General features: G+C 40.8%; 1 protein-coding gene across 1 annotated transcript in view; it reads right to left on the reverse strand.

Annotated features, from left to right (window-relative positions):
* The window catches only part of PTPRN2 (protein tyrosine phosphatase receptor type N2), a 548,843-nt gene that overhangs the window by 102,897 nt on the left and 428,030 nt on the right, over positions 1-17,916 (reverse strand). The window contains exon 12 of the mRNA XM_044425007.1: positions 15,147-15,356. Within this exon, the coding sequence (XP_044280942.1) occupies positions 15,147-15,356 (210 nt within the window). The remainder of the gene's footprint in view (positions 1-15,146; positions 15,357-17,916) is intronic.

Genomic DNA, 17,916 nt, shown 5'->3' on the forward strand with positions numbered 1-17,916 from the left:
TGTATCTAACTACCTTCACTGGGCATGGCTTGTTGTGAATTTAATGGCTGTTTGTTTGATGTTTGCTTAGCTTTGAATATCACCATAGCCCTGAAATACAAAGCAGCAGTTACCATACAATACAAGCAAGGCTGATGCCACCTTTCCCAAACTATCTGGGGAACACAGAAAAAGGGGTTAAAGGCATTAGATGCTTTTGTTGTTGCTTTCCTAATTCACTGCATTACAGGTAGAACTCTCAAAATCACTAAAGTTTCAAGCTCAGCTCACTGCTTCCTTCAAGTTGGGACAATTAAAGACAGTGCAATCCTATGTAAGTTTAGACAGAAAAAGACCTTACCTAGCATTGTGCCATTACTACCTTTTTTCCAGTCTTGCTCACTGCAGACAATAGACTTGACAAGAGTGGGGCAGTGAGGTAATTTTAGACCCTAGATGCAATAGCCTTACTTGACAGGGATTAGATAGGCATATATGTTATTTTAGTTGTGAAGTGTACAACATTTCTCACAGCACTCCCATTCCATGGTTTACAACAGCTTCTACATTCCAGCAAAGAACCAAAAGACACTTTTGTGTATTCTGATAAAGAAGAAATACTCAGCATATGCAGCTTTGCATTTAAAACTCTTAAATCCTAGCACTACTGTGACACAGAAATCAAATTGAGTTTGCTTCTGCTCCTCTGGTCCTAAACATATTTGCACAGGAATAAGCACCATTTGTTGTAAAAAAAAAAAAGGGTAATATATATTTAAAGTAAAAATGATAAAATGTATCCATGTAGATGCCCAGCTGGCTTCACTCACCACTGCAGATGGATATGGAAGGATACAACAGCAAACAGCAGCACTTCCCATAATCCATGGCATGGATGTGCCTGCCCAATCATTCATACCACATCTATTTATTTTGTCTATGCAAGCTTTTCTACACTGTCCTCCATAGCCAATCTGGCTCTCGCATCCTGTCCATTGGTGCCCCAGTCACCCAGGAAATCTTTCGGGGGCACTACTGCCCCAGTCACTCTGAAAGACCACGTGACCGTTTTCTGAAATGCAGTGCTTGAGAAACACTGAGTCACCAAGTTCAGCTCAGCCCAGCTCACCTACCACTATGGCCAGCTCTGATTGACTGGGAACAAAAACGACAAGAAATCCTACAAAATACTCTAAACCACATGATTATCACATACCAACCAAACATTCTATTCATGTGTGGCTATTTCATCTTTCACTGGAGATCCTATTCAAGCTAAACAAACCCTGCATTCTTTTTCTACACCTTTTCTTACACTTGGTGCCAGCAACTGCCCCCTTCATGATTTCCACATAGACAGTGCATTTCTCCATATTATCTGTCCAGGAATACAGCTGATGCTGTACAAGGATCTATTTCTTGTTTTCTCTTTCCTCCTTATCTTTACATCTGTGTCTCATTTACCCCCTTTTTCCCCTGCCTCTGCTTAATATCAGTGGAAGCTTAGGAAGCCAGCTAGTCAACTGGTATAGGAAACTTACATTGCCCGTGGGACAACTTTGAACATGGAATTCTTGAAAAATCACTTCCACCTTTTCTGTGGGCCTGGAAATTATACTCAGTTGCTACAATATATAAATGTAGGACCATACATGATCTGACTAGAATTGCAAAACTGGATGGGGAGGGAGAGGGAACAAATATATATTCATTATACCAAAGAGACATTGCTCTTACTGGAATAAAAAACGATTGAGTCAGTCTTCTAATGGCTGGAATGGCCCTGACAGCATTCCTGCCATCAGACGGATTGTACAATCTATCTGAAATGTTAGGTTGGATGCAGCTAAAGAAAACCAACTAATAGGGATCCTGCCCAGAACTGGCTTGAAATTTTGAGAACCCTTGAGCAAGACACACTTCAATGATTACCCTCCCTTGGCGAGTCTGTCTTTACACCTCCACTGTTACTAGTTGCATTTCTCCTTAACATCTTTACCATGACTTTGCCTGCTTGACAGGTTGAGAGCCAGTGAGCCAAGAGGCAGTAGTATCTCGTGCACCTCCTTTTCAACACCGTTGCAGTCTTGTTTAGCATGAGAGAAAATAAACCAGGCAGAAAGGTGAAGGAGGATCAACTCCACAGAGATCTTTCCAGTGGAACCCTGCTGGGGCAGCCTTTGGCAGGTGCTCGAGCATGCTTACCATTGACATCAGCTCTGATTTTACACTTCAGAGCTGCTAAACAGGCAACACCAGAAATCTTTTGGTGGCTACTGCTGGTTATTCACACCAGCAAAGTTTTGTGGGGACTGCTACACACTTCTCTGACAAGCTTGATAGAGAAGAGCAGGCTAAAATAGTCACAGGGAAAAGGTAAATCCACTATAGCCACAACAGGAGTCAAAGTAGAAGGGAAGAATGTAATACTTGATGAGTATCCAAGGCAGCACTTAAACCTGGTAGAAATGTAAGTCCTGCTCTTATATTTTCTATCCCTCATTTGTGATACAGACAGAGAAGGGGAAACAAATCAGACTCCAAAATAGATCAGAACCCCAACAAGAAGAGCAGTCATGTCACTGGAGAATAATACAATGCCCTTAGTCTAGCAAATCCAGATTGAGAGTGCTTTTGTAAAACACTGTAAACTTCCATATGATTAATGGCATTTATGTTCTGCAAACTTTGGCAGGTAACGTAATATAATGCACGGTTTCAGGCTTTACAATTGTGTTTTTTTTAATCTAAAATTTGTGGCTGACACATCCATTGATCCATAATGTGAGTCTTGCTAACAAAGTGTCAAATTTATACCACATATTTCATTTATTTATCTCTAGCAGAAGCTAGCAAGAAATTACTATGCACAGAAAATGCAATTTATTTATCATCTTGGTGATGTAATTTGTAGTAAAATAAGATTCCTTCTGCACAAATAGTGGTCTTTCTTTATGTTATTTTGTTAAAATAACCCAATTCTAAAAATGTTTACTCCTTCCCACAGTTTCTATTGTTCAATCTTGCTGAAACTATTGTATATGCATCCAAATAATGACAACAGAAAAAGACACAACAGAAAGACACAACAGAAAAAGACACAACATTCAGCTACAAAATATGAAATGCAAATGTAAAGGCTTCTTGGTTACCAGGGAACATTCCCGGAAAATTTAAGCACAATATCCATATAAGATGTAGAATAGAATGTGCATTCAAAGGGCTGCAAGTTCTGAAATTATTTTTATATTAGGTTTACTTTCTTTTTCATGTTTTATTTCACAGATCAGCCTGTGTCACTATAAGGCTGAACAGTGAAACCTCACTAAGTTGGAGTCTTATAGCTCACATCCAAAATCTATGATTCATATTCACTTTGGCATGCACCCCATATGCACCGCAGGCTCATTGTGGTTTATATAACCTGTACTAGGCTAACGTGCTGTGCATACGGCACTACTGGTTTCCTCCTGTGGAACCTAAAGATCCCTTATTGAAAATGTATCCTGAGAACCTAAGTTGCTTCATGTGTTTAGAGAAACATATTCTGTAATGCTGTCCCCAATACATTTCATGGGGAAGCAGCAATTTCTAGTTAAAAAAAAAAATGAAAAGCTGTCTATTCACTCATGGGAGAGATGTCATGTAAGAGTAAAGAAATTAGCCTTTACGGTGGAGATTCTCCAAGTCTTACAAAAATATGACCTCCGGTCTGTGACCCATGCACAAGCTTCTGTCAGCTTACCCACAGAAGAGAGATATTAGAGGAAGAAGGACTGCTTAGCCATTGAGTCCTAGACCTAATCTAAAAATCTACTTCCACTGCCTTCCTCCTTGCTGGGGATTGGGAAAAGAAGCTGGCATGCCTATCTCTTCCTTCCAGCCAATCACTTCTTAGAGGTATGGAAGGAAAAGTGGGTCATAATGTGCTCATGCCTTTCTAGCACAGGATCAACATCTCTAGTGGACCTCAAAACACATTACACAAGACTATGTGCAAGGTAGCAATCTGCTTCAAATGAAGCAGAACGACAAGGGGGCAGCTTCATTGGAGATTCTTCTGTCTATGAAGGAACACAGTCTCCAGATCTATGTAAAAGACATTCAGCACAGGTATTATTACATTACATGAGGCTCAGCTGTGGAAGAAGTTGGAGGAGTTGGAAAGGGGATATATGCAGGAAAATTTGCTTTTTCAGCTCAATTAGCTATGTGAAGGAGCGAAAGAGCAGAAACATATAAAGTGGAGGGAAAACCTGATGGCTCCTCTTGCCCCTTTAATAAAAAAATCACAGAAAAGGAGAAAGGGTACTGCTGCTTGCTCCTTCCCTCCCAACCCTTATGGGGTGAAATTAGCAGCACCACTTACTCTCCATATAAAAGCAAGCAAATCTTCCCAGGTAGACTTTCCTGTGCGTTAGCTGCCCTGAAGTCAATGTGATTTAGTTGTGAGTAAGGCCATTGCAGATAATCTGATTTTCTTCCAAGTAGATACACATTAAATCTTTCTCAATCAAGAAGGAAAAGGACATAACCCAGAAGGCTTTAAAAGGCACTGCAGACTTTACTTTTCAGAATGGGGTGGTCCAAGTCAGAGAGACAGAGAGGAGCCTCGTGTGTGTGGCCGGGGTGCACGGAGAGGCAGGAAAGTAACCAAAGGATCTTTGAGTTGCTTCCATTTGTTGAAGCCTGTTAAGACAGTGCCTCTTCCCCCTCCTTTGCAGCCCCCCAGTCAGCCGAAGCTATTCCTCCTGGCCCCAGAACAGTACCACTTTATCACACATGAGTATGTGTGCGCTGAACTTTTGGTGTGACGTGAGGACTTGGAAGAACTGGGTTCTAGTTCCTACTCAGCCATGAATTTCACTGAGTGACTTTGGGCTGATCACTGTCTCTCATCCTAACCTACCTCACAAGTTGTTGTGAAAATAAAAGGGAGAATAGATTAACCTTGTAAGGCACATTTGGTTCCCTGGAAGAGAACGATAGGCAGGATATAAATGTAATGTAATAATATATACCAAGAGAAAATTTCAATATGCAAAAAGTTGTGCTATAACAGGTCTGAAGAAATCCAGGATATGTTGGTAGAAATAGTACAGGGAGGATGGAGTGGAATGAGCATCTTGCAACAAGATAGTGAGTCAGGCATTACAATACTGATAAAAATACTTAGTGTAGATTGCCCCCAAGACACCATTAAACAAGGATGCCAGAACTTGTGATGAGTACCCTGCATTTCCATGTGTAAATTATTTCAATTTCATTTAAGGACTGTTCTCTTTCTCTTTTTATCTCAAGAACAGTCAGAAGTAGCTGAAAAGTCTTTGGGGCAAATCAAAGTTCTACTGAATTTGGAAAGAAGGGAGGGAGGGAGCGAGCAACTGGAGGATCCAGATTTGAAAGGTACAGAGTTATATGAATTCCAGAGCTAAAATCCACGGACAACCACCTTCTTTGGTTTACTTGTCTCTAATGTTATTTGGAGTAAATACAGCTCAGATTCCAACTTTCTCTCTGTGTTCCTCTACATTGTTAGCATAGTAAACTGACCTCCAAATAAAGTATTTTGCAATCAGGTAGTGAACACAAAAATGTAAGAAGAGCCATCCTGGGTCACATCATTGTCCACCTAATCTGGCATTCTGTTCACACAATGGCCAACCAGGGTCCCACAATGAGATATGAGTGCAACTGCACCCTCCCACTCTTCCAGCAACTGATGCAGAGACATTCTGCCTCTAATCTGGAAGGACCATGCAGCCATCAGGGCTACTAGCCATGGACGGTGCTCTCCCCATGAATTTGTCTGGTCCCCTTTGCAAGCCATGTAAATTGGTCTGGTCCGCTTTGCAAGCCATGTAAATTTAGAAGTGAACTCCACAGATTAACTATGCATGGTGTGAACAAGTCCTTTCTATTATGCCCTGAATTTCCCTCTACTCGGCTTCATGGGATGACCCTGGTTTCTAGTATTTTGCGAGTGGACTCTCTAGCTTTTCAGAACTTATTAATGAAACATCAAATCTAATTCCTCCTCATCAGAATTTCCATTTCCCCTCCCCGCACCAGAGGCTATGCCAAACACATTGGGGAATACACCTTGCACCTCAGTGCTAAGGGTAAGCTTTCTTGTGGTCAGTTGCCTTTAAACAATGTTAAGCCTAGTGTGAAAGAGGGATCAATACCGCCCTTATATTCTGTCTAGAGCATCTCCTGTGCATTTAGTCAGAACTGCAAGAAGACTACAGTGGCCAGAAACTGTCTTCTGCTGGAGGCAAAAAAGCCTTAACCTGTAGTGTCCTCTGCAAGTGGTACAGATATTTTGATTCAAGCCAGCTTCTGGTCGTGAGGGATAGGGCAGAATGAGCAACGCGGTTACCTGTTCGGAGTGCATGCATGAGGAGAAACACAAACAAACAAACTGAAGTGAAGTGAAGCAACATGAACACTGTGTGTGTGTTTAATTATTTAAAGTCTCTAGTTGACTTTTCACTTCAGGGGCAGAAATATCTAAAGGTGCTATCTCTTTATACACATTTTTAATGCATGTCAAATGACAAATGCAGTTTTATGGCAAATGCTTTTCAAAATAACCACTCACACCAGTCAAGTAAAATATTATTGTGTCAAATGAGTCTCTGGAACTTATAGTTAGATATCTTCAGTTCTTGTATCCTCAAACTCTTGCACCTAGAGAATCCTGCATTAGTAGCAGCAGGCCATGTGGTCTTCTGACTACAGCATTTATCTCTATATGGCCATGCAGGCCCACACAGTGCAGGATTTCCTGAAAAGAAAGCTCTCCCTCTGGGGTCAGTAGGCAGGGGATGGTGGCAGATGAAAAGGGAAGGAGGCAAAGAGGCACAGAGGACAAAGAGAGGACCAGAGATGGCACTACTGGGGAAAAGAGACTGCTGCTGAGGAGGTAACAGTAATGGCTAATGGGACAGCATATACATTGAATAAAATAAATAAATCCTTTGTCACAGGATCATGACACTTCAGGCTGCACTTGTGTGATCCAAATCTCTTCTGTACCACAAATAAGAAATCGCTCCATATCAAGAACTAGCATTTTGGTTATAGGGTCCCAGCCTAGCCTTCTCCCAAATGTGCTAGAACTGAATATGCATATTGAATATAAGCGGTTTTGATTTTAGTATCATTATTGTTCTAACTATCACCACCACCACATAACCTTTCAAACATTCTCTTGCAAGATAAGGTAGCACAATCCTGCAACAGATACTTCAGGGGAGACTGCTTACTATACGCTATGCCTCTACATCAGAGAGGAGATTATGTGAAAGAGAGTGACTCAAAGAAAAGCAAAGATTTATTGTCATAAACAAACAGTGAAGTAAGTGACTGTGTTAGAGAGGCAAGCACCACAACACATTTCACCTTCTTGCCATAGCTCTGCTGGGCATTCCCTTCCCTATGATGTGTAACATGAGTTACGAATGAGTCCTATCCATTTATAGACATGCATAGATCCTAATTGCTGTGCTATAAGCAAAATCCTCATTGTATTGTTGCTTAATAGCAGCTTCTGAAAAGTCACACAGAGAGATAGGCAATTAGACATTGTGTCAGAAAGACGCAGGTTAGGGGCTTCCAGAAAGCATCGGTGCAATGAGCTAGAACAGAGATCTGTCACTGAAGTAGCGGCCATCACATCAAGCATAGAAATCAAACTAACAGCTATTGCAGAACAAAGTCCCAGTGGTTTCTGGCAAAAGGATTTAGAACCAGGAATATATGTTGGCTACTCTGGCTTGCCTGGAGGAGGGAACAAAGAACAGTGCCAACACGTCTAGTACCAGCTGCTTTCCCCTCCTGTTAGCAAGAGTAGGCCAAATGCAGGAACATGAATCTCTGAATAAGGGAAGTTTCTCTTGTGAGTACAAACATTCTTAAACTAATAACTAATCACAGCAAGCTTCACATGCCAATCTTATCTGGGGGAATCTCTGAAACAGGATTGTGAGACATGTTTTGGAAAGCCAGAAATACCACCTGGAATTAGATGGCAGCCTTCAATTCATTTTCAACCCCCAATGGTTTTCCTGATGCCATTCCCATTCTCTTACAACTTCAACATTTATTTGCCCTGTAGGACAGCAATGCACCCAATGGGCATGTTGAGCACTTACTAGGATTTTTTTAAAAAATCCATGAAATAATGAATGCAAGAAGCAAAGTTTGAGGTTAATTACTTTTAAGAATAGTCTCCTGGAGATTTGCCGCAGAAAGACCACTTCTTTCTTTTTCCGAAGAATACCATTAAAAGCATTTGTACTTTTCAGTTTGCCTTGGAGAAATGGTATTGTCCCAACTTTCCTACCTACATGTCTGGAACTGCAGAGTGTTCTGTGAGAGTGGAACTCAAAAAAGATTACGTTTCACTTCTCTTCTTGTCCTAACATTTAAGTCCTGCAGCAGGCCTTCCCAACCTGGTACACTGCATCTGTAACTCACGTTCTCCTCAGTCAGCTTAGCCAGTGGCCGTGTTCGCTGGACATAATGGAAGTTATAGTCTAACATAACTGTAGGAAACCAGGTTGGGAAGTCTGTCTTACAGGTTTCCTTTTATAAATGTTCCTACTGTGGAGCCAAAAATGCTTCAGAAAACAGGACGCTGATGAGGATGACAAAAATCTACATTCTGCTACAGACAGAAATTCTGTCTGCACTTCTGTTGCAAGTGATGGGCTGGGACCTACCTCTGCAGAGCTGTAATGCTAATACTTGGCAACATGAACAATACAGAACAGAGGGATAAATAAGTGTCTGAACTCAGACGGTAACAAGATTGGTGGAAACTACTTAATGAAATATTTGGGGGATCACTATGCAAGAAATAATCAGCTCAGGCTAATTCAAATGTGCAGGATCTATCCTGACAAATATGATATAAAACTATCTTTATCAAAACAATGCTGAAATAAACTATATACAATAGCAATTCTGTTCTTTAACAATATTATTTGCATCTATATAAATATCTGAGAGAGTCAAAAGTCTCTCTTTTTATAGACAGATTAGTTCTGTGCTGTACTGTAGCTATTGGAAAATAAAATCTAGCAGTATATTGTTCAAAGTCCCACAGCTTTACAAGATGGGAATGAAGACAATGGCACACTACACACTGTGTCATATTAGATTTAGTATTTTTATCTGCTTTGGTCTGATCCACTCCACCTGTTAGCATCAGTATATTTGACTCAACTTCATTTTCAGGCACATACTGTTTAATTAACTTTAATAAAATATTTATGCCCAACCATCTAATGTAAATACTTCTTTTGGTTTCAGGCAATTAGTCTTAATCTTATCCAGTTAAATCTTTGCACCTAATTCACCATTCATATCTAGATCTGTATCGCATAATACATTAGCTATAAACTGTTACATAATTGCACATAGTAGATTAACTAAGCATTAATTTAAATGTGGAATATTTTTATAAACCCCCAATCCAGTTATTTTAAGAATGCACATAAGAATGTTTTCTAAGTGAGCAGGGTTCCAAAGTAAGTTTTAACAACTTCTAACAAATACATATCAATTGGATACATTAATGTAGCAAATCAGTATGAGAGATGCTTCATTTTTAATAACAATATAAAATATGTTTCAAAATGCCAGTACAGTACTTCAAAAATCCTAGTTGCCACCCCACCTCAATGGCTCATTCAATGCTCAGCTTACATCCTCCCTCTGTCTATGTAAGTGCAGTGTTTTTCACACATATGTAATTGCTTCAATGCCACTCATAACGCTGAGCTGTAATATGGGCCTCCTAAGACAGAGTGATTCTCTGTGTCATATGTTACATTGTTAGTCATTTTGAATATCCCAGCTTGTCAGATGCTGTTACTCTCTTCTAGAGATGCTATTTGAACTTGCCTGGTGATTTGATACAATTGCAAAGTGATCCCATTTTCTTCCTAAGTTTATACAGTTTATTAGATTCCACTCTTTTACAAAGTGGTTTCTGTTCGATTTGGAGCAACTTGATGTTCACTTTCCCAGAAAAGATATATAAATTTGCTGTATTCAGATGAGACATATTCTGTACACTAAGTGCAGAAATACTGAGTCATCTAACATAACATGTACAGTATACGAAGAAATGTATCTGACAAGGCAAGACTGAAGAGACAATTTAACACAGAAAACTCAGGACACATGCTATTCTTGGATGAATCATTCTGATCAAAAGAGTGACAGCGTCAGGTAAAATGCTGAAGCGTAGACGATGCAATGGGCTATTTCCTTTGATTTTGACCAAAGAGAACACAAAGTACTTAAACTTATACAACTTATCAGAATCAGAAAAAAGTCTATGCCTATAAATCACTTAATAAACCCAAGCAATTGAATAGGTTCTTAATATTTTAGTGTACAAGCTTAACAAGCTTTAATTCCAGAAGCAAAATTGCTATTACTATTGATGGAAGGCTGTGACAATGACCTTAATTTCATACATTTCTAACAGAATTAGCACCTTAAATATAGACTTCTGGACATGCAAATAAGTTTATCCAGCTTAATGCAATGTTTGGAGAGGTTTCGTGGCTTTAATTCTTGTCTCCCTTTAATCACTCCCCATTTTCTTAGTAAATACATTACTCTTTGATAAGGGATAAGTTTTTACTCCTGATAGATATAAAAAACCTCAGAGAACTGTAAGCTGAGTTCAACATTATTCAATTTCAACATGAAGGCCAATCACCTCACTGAAACTCATGTTTTAGTGACAGTTACCAGTGGCCAAAGAGATCATGATCGCTAATAAAGTTCTCTAATTCAAAATTATAATGTAAGCAAGGTGACTTGGCATCATCTTGCACGGCACAGCACTCATTCATGTAGGGGTCAAAAGAGAGAGTGCAGCCTGAATCATGAAAACATCTCTTGGAACAGAACCAGTAGAGCATCCCTAAAGAGCAGCAATCATCAATGCACATGGCCCTTAATAAATATCTCACTGATGGCACCAATGACAATGAAAATATGCACTTACTGGCAATGTTTACACACCACCCCCCTTGCACTCCATGCCTGAATGCTTCCCTCCTCCCTTTCACAGGCACCTTGGGCTACAGACTAACTAGAGGCCACAAAGCATGCAAGTAAAACCAGTTCAATGTTGAAAACTACCAAGTAACTGCTAGGGTTTTCTTTGATATTTTGGTCACAAAAATCACAGTAGTAAGCTAAAACGTTGCAGAATATTAAACTGGCTTGATCTATAGTGACAATTAAAAAACAAAACCAAGAAATAGAAAATAAAGGATTTGTGGCGGAAGCAGTAAGAATCTCTTAATGCTCCAGTTTTGACACTGATTTAAATCAGTTGTTACATGTGCAATTAGGCAAGGATGTGAAAGTATTAAAATGGACACAAAAGTAGATGGTGTGTGTCCATGCAAGTACTGAACGTTATGCACATGTGATAATTCACACTGTAGTGCATTTCAGACCCTGCAGAAAGTAGTATTTTATATTCTCTTCCACAAAAAACCAAAAATATATAGATTATATACATTTTATCTTAACTTAGCAAGCAAAGCAAAACTCACGAACCAGCTATTGAATTCAGCCCTCCTTTTTATAATTACAACTCCAAATGTCCAAACTGTTATGCAAGTCTGCCATTTTGTAATGCAATGGTGACACTCTGAAAGGTTCTTTTGATAGTTGATAGATTTGGTCTGTTTAATTTATTATTAATGAAATTTTAAATGCTTTGGCAGCTATTTGCCAAAAGGAACTGGATCAGGTACACAATACTTGTGCGAAATATTTCTGTAACGGAAAAAGAGAACAGCTACCGATTGGTGCATAGTAGATTTATGTTTCATAACATTTATTATGCCTCAACAACTATGGACCACGTGTATAGCATGGCTATTACAAATCCTCTTGATGAGATCGTGCTCCCACCAAAGTCAATTGATGCTTTACCACTGACTTCAACAGGACTGGAGTTCCCCCCCCCCCCCCAAAATCCTGCAGGTGGTAGAAGTTCAAGCGTTCTCTCACTGACGATATGATTTGTCATTTCTCCCTCTACATTCCCTTCCCATCACCACAAAACTTCAATTAAACCAAAGCCTGCAATTACCACAAGGGCCATCCTATATTCAAAGATAAACAAACATCTTGACTAGTCCCACAACTACATAAAGAGGACAGATGGGTTGCACAGTACTATGCAGCATTTTGTTTTCGCTTTGAAAGACTGGAAAAAGTAGAGAAGATGTAAACAACTAGCATAGAACTTCTCAAGGTATAAGAATGACAGTAACACAGTACTTGCCAGTTTATATTCATATACTTTATTGTCTACTTTATTCACATCAGACATAAAGAATATGAATTATTTATTTAAACAAAAGTGTGCTGTAGCTGCATTAACAAATGCATACGAATGCAAATACATATTTCCCAGTTTTTAATGGATGTATGTGTGCTTACCTAAAAGTAAGTTTCCTTAAGCTCAATGGGAGTTAAATGTTTTAATAAGCTGAAGATGGCAGCTGAATGCTGGTACAATGGTTATCTTTATCATCACTTCCATGGCATTTTTTCTGCAATACCTGTACAAAAATGCTTTTTCATCTACAGTAATCTGAGGCAAAAATCAGAGAATCTTTACCCTATACCAGCACTTTCTTAATAAGGTAAAAACCCTCTGTGAAAACCAGCTTTCCTTTGCTCCTTGCAATGCTGTTAAATCACTCATATACCCTTGGTCAACAATGCCACACTAAGGAGTACATGCATCAGTCTAACATCCCCTTATGAACATGCTTTGAATGTTCTCCCCTGGCTACTTGAATACATGAAGTAGCTCAGATGAAATACAGGGGTGAGGGGATTGCTATTCCCTCACATTTTTAAGAATGTTTAGGTGCATTAAATGCATTCTGGTTTGTCAGAGCCTATAGAATAGTATTTTGCTACTAGTTTTATCTGTGAGCACAATGTATATAAAGTGTTAATTATCACCTTGCAAAGCTAAAATAGGCATTAAATAATTCATGATTTGGTTCAGTTACCATCTTGTATTGTGCTTTAGTTCAAATTGAATTCAAAAGCAGACATTATACTGATTTCAAGAACACAAAAATCAAGTCCTCTATCAAAGCCTGAATTTAAATTCAAACTATCCAACTTTTACCCTTATTGCAACTGTTATAACAAGAACTAACAGGACTATTTGGGTGAGGGATGCAGCAGAAAAACTAAGGCCATAGTTCAACATTAGATTTGGGCTGCAATCCTTCGCTCACTTACCTGGAAGTAAACCCCATTGAACTTAACAGGATTTACTTCTGGGTAGAATTAGCATATATAAAATTGCTATATTAAAGTACTAATTTAAAAAGAAAAATAAATTTAAGCATACAGCATTAATTATCAGATATAACTTTGGCAATTTGAAAAAGATCATAGATGAAAACAGAGGAACTGAAGCTCAGATTTCATTTAGTATCTGGATTACAGATTCCTATTAAACAAACCAGAGCTCATTATAAAATCAATATCAACTTAACCAGCAGTGTGCCCCAGAGAAATGGCAAAAAGGTCACTCCCAGAAATTCAAACAATTTTCCTGCTGGAAGAACATGATTTTAATTACAGATACTATTAATTAGAACTGTCACAGGGAGGATTGTCTTCTTACTTATCACAAATAACTATGATTTCTCTCATTTTATTAAATGTATATGCAATAACAAAAGGAAATATGTTTATAATTTACAATTTAACACTTTACATTAAAAATACTGAAAGTTTAATCACAGAAACAAAACTAGTTTAACAGTTCAGCATTATTTACACATCCTCCTCTTTCGGTTTCAGCGGATGTACCTTCATTTCACTGAAAATTCTTTCTTTTGCTTCCTCTCCCTTTGATAAGACATTCTTTCTGTATTACTACTTTGGACAGTTTTCACCTTATGCTTAGAACTAAAGTTGAAAGCTCCTCCTCTGAAATGCTAATAACTTGGCACATGTTTGAATTCACTACTCTCACTGAAAATTTCATTGGGTATGCCAATGCTTCCCTCCCCGAGGGAGGAAACAGTTAGTACAAAGATGTCTGTACAAAGTGAGAGAGAGTGAAATTAGAGGAAGAAAGATAGATCCATATCTTTGATCATTTCAAAATTCCAGGATACAGAAGCAAGTACACTTGGACTTCAGAGACAAAATAGTGAAAAATAATACAGTGAAAATCTAACTCAGAAGGGTTTCTAAATATTTTATTATCTGATTTCTCAGTTCATTGTTCTGAGAGTGGACTTTAGCATTTCTGAGTGTTCTCATACAATTCCAAAGAATTTTACATGAATACTAGGATTTATGGACCCAATGTAACTGTATCATCTGTTCAATAATATATAATTCAATATAAATACATTAAATGGCCATGCAGGAAGCAAAACACATGAATTGCTTATTAAAATGCAATGTCATTTCTGTGTCAATGTTTCTGAAAACATACACCTTTTAACCTAGTTTCTTTATAATTTATTACAGAAGATTAATCTATAATCTTTTCATGTTGCTTGACACATATCTGATGCTATTGTTCTCAGAATAAAAAAGGCCTGCTTTTAACTTCTCAAGCTCCTGCAAATTTATCAGCATTACATTCCAATTTATCTGAATAATGGGAGAAACTGACAACTGTGCAGGTCAAAGGTTCTTTTCATATCAGACCTCCAAGAAGTCAATGATTCAAAGAGAGGGACACCTTCAGATAACTGTATGATCCATGCCTCATAAATTGTAAAGATTGTTTTTAATATCTACAGTGCAGTGACAGACTCTAGATATTAATGGCTTTTTTTCCAGGGGCATTACAATTGGCAACTACTTCTTTTAACGTTTCTAATTAGAGGCACATTTACAGCAAGCTACAAGAATAGCCAAGATTAATAACTAGCAATAAAAAGCTGTTACAGTCTATCGGGGGAATATTAATGGAGGGACTCCAAGTAAGGCATTGTTTAAAGAAAAAACCTACCTCAGCTATAAATAAATAAAAACAGCACTCCCTCATGTGCGGGATAATAAATAACGGTTTAAGTATCTGAGAAAAATAAAGGACCGATGGAGTGGAAAAGCCGGTCTCTTACCTGATAAGCAGCGGTGGCATCAGAGCCAGCATCGGAGCCTAGGCTAGTCAGCTTCTCCCTCAGTTTGTGATGAGAGCCGTGGCGGAGGCAATAGATGACTCCAGAAGTCACAAGGACTCCAAAAATGCAAGCAATGGAGAGCAGTGTTAGTATGATGAATTTGGTGGTCTCTTCCTGGGCATGGTGGGGCAGAAGTTGCAGCTTGCTTTTCTGCATATAAGACAAAGGAGGGGAGAAGTGAAACATTGTGCTTTTATTCTTTTTTACTCAAAGTATTGAGCAGCACTAGTTATTGCCACTTTTTAAACATGTTGCAATTGATCCCAATTGTTCAGCTTGGGCTGTTCTTGGAATCCAAGTTGGTAGTTGATTGATAACAGATCTAAAATATATACCTGAGTTCAGTGAGATTTGCTTTCTACTTAGTGCATAGTGTAGACAGCCCAATCTTACATATGTCTACTCATATCTGATGAACATACTTGGATATGTTTATCATGGAATTCAATAAGCCTTTCTCCCAAATCTAGAACAGAGTACTGCAGCCTTAAATGCACTGGAAAAACATACACACAGAGAGCAAATCAGTCCAGACTTGTCTGAAAAGAAAGACCCAAGTTTTCAGCCCCACTCATTAAAAATATAAATTTTAATAAGACATACCTTGCCTCATTGTTCCTCAAAGATCTAAAAAGCTAATTACACTGCATACAGGCTCCTACTGAAATTATCCTAGAAAAATATATTCCAGCAATAAACCCTTTTCTATGTAATATCTATTTCTCCTCACGATCTTTTTATCTAAGAAGTGGGAACGTGGATTTCTTCTGCTTGACAGATCATCCTGAAAATCTGTTCAATTGCCTTCTAAAAATTACTGTTCTCCATTAGCATTTGTTTTTATTTTACTCATGAGGAAGAAAAGTTTTCATATGGGAAGGGCAGAATCCAGCTTTTTTTCTTCCTCAATGGAAACAAAACCAAACATAATAATTTCACTTCTTCTATCCTCAGGGAAGGGTGGGGGATGGAAACGTTTCCAAATTCATCCAGGGTTGCTTTTTAAAAAAGTGTCTGTGTGTGAGAGAGAGAGAATGTGTAGCGACAGAAAAGAAATCCTGGCGATGCCTTTCGTTTGTCTCCATGCGCTGAAAAGTTGTCCAATAATTTCCCCTCATTAGCTTCATTATAAGCTATATTAGCAACAATTAAAATCGCAACATGGCTATGAAAAGCCCAGGCACGCAAGATTGCCGGCTCGCTCATTTGGCCAGCGCTGCACAATTACCAAGGAAATGAATGGGAAAGCACGCCCTGCCTCAGCTCTGGTTGCTACAAGATGAGAACAATTAGCCAAGTCCTTTCCACCACCTCATTTCGCGGGGTAACAAAATGGATTTTTCCCCCTGAATGCCCGGCCCGGCCTATTCATTATCTCGCCTCTCTTTAGTAATTTTCTGCTCCGCATTCAGCTGGCCGCCGCTTAATTTCCTCCCGGCTAGCCACGTACTCAAGCGGCTCTCGTGTCAGGCCCCGCTCCGGTTCTTTTCTCTCCCTTTTAAAAATCTTAGCATCAGAAAGGCCACCGAAGCAATTAGCGCCGCGTCTTGGCTGGGAAAATAGCTGGCCATTAATTAGCCTCCTCGCTCTAGCGGCGCGCCAGTTTAGCGCGGGGCTCTGGGCTTAATGGCTCGGAAGGCAGGTCCGGGCAAACTCTTCCTCCCGCCTTCGCCGCTTTGTTGCGCAGGAGCGAGGCTCGCACGCGAGGGGCCGGGGGCCGGGCCGGCCGGGGAGGGGCGCCGCTCCCTCTGCCCGCCGCTCGCCACTTTCGCTTTCAGGATGGAGATGATGGAGATGGAGATGCCGCCGCCTCCGCCGCGCCGCTAGGACCAAAGAGGGATGCGCTCTCCCGCCTCCTCGGCCAGCGGGAGGAGTCTCTCCTAATCTCCACCTGCCGCCTCTCCTCCTCAGCCCAGCGCGGGGAGGCGGGAGAGGAGCCTCCGGCGCGCAGAGCGGGCTCCGCGGAGAGGCGCCAAGCTGCGCGACTGCCCCGCCCGCGCGTCCTCAAGACCACTTTCCCCCGGGCGCGCGGAGCTTCCCCCTCTCCGCGGAGGGAGAAGGGGGGGAGCGAGCGCAGGGCTCGGGAGGCGCCTCTCCTACCCGCGACGGCGGCCCGTTTCCCGTTTAGTCCCTCCCTGACACACGGGCCCGGGGCCAGGATGCAATCCTGAGCAAGGGGGCAACTCCCCCGGCCGCATCTCCCGCTGCTTTCAGGAAGGGTCAGTGCTAAGCCCGGCCGGATGCGAGTCCCTGAGAGCTGAAGGGGTTCCGCGGCCGAGCAAGCGAACAGGGCCACACAGCGACGGTCCTCCCGGCGCACAGTAAAAATGGGCCCCGCCGGACTCTCTTGGATCGGGCCGCGCATTCTTCGGCAGCTCGGTGTGACTTCTTTGAGCAGGAATGCAATCGGGCAGGTCGATCCTATTCGTGCAAGCCCCACTGAGCAACCCTACACATTCCCACCCGGGAGGAAGCCCCACTGAGCTCGGTGGGCTTTACTTCTGAGCAGCCGAGCACGGGATCGCGTAGTTCGCGCGTTACGCACGGCAGCCTCGTGCCTGTTTCTCTCGGGCGCACTTGAGCGGGACTTGACGCCTTGCTCGAGCGGTGCGTCAAAGGCGTCGAGGACCCCGACCGGCGGCGATGCGCACTCCAGAGCGAGCCGCACGGGCGTCTTGCGAGGGTCGCGGCAGGCCCAGGAGAGCCGCTT

Source organism: Varanus komodoensis, unplaced genomic scaffold, assembly GCF_004798865.1.
Source record: "Varanus komodoensis strain SLA01 unplaced genomic scaffold, ASM479886v1 scaffold15, whole genome shotgun sequence".
Lineage (NCBI taxonomy): Eukaryota > Metazoa > Chordata > Lepidosauria > Squamata > Varanidae > Varanus > Varanus komodoensis.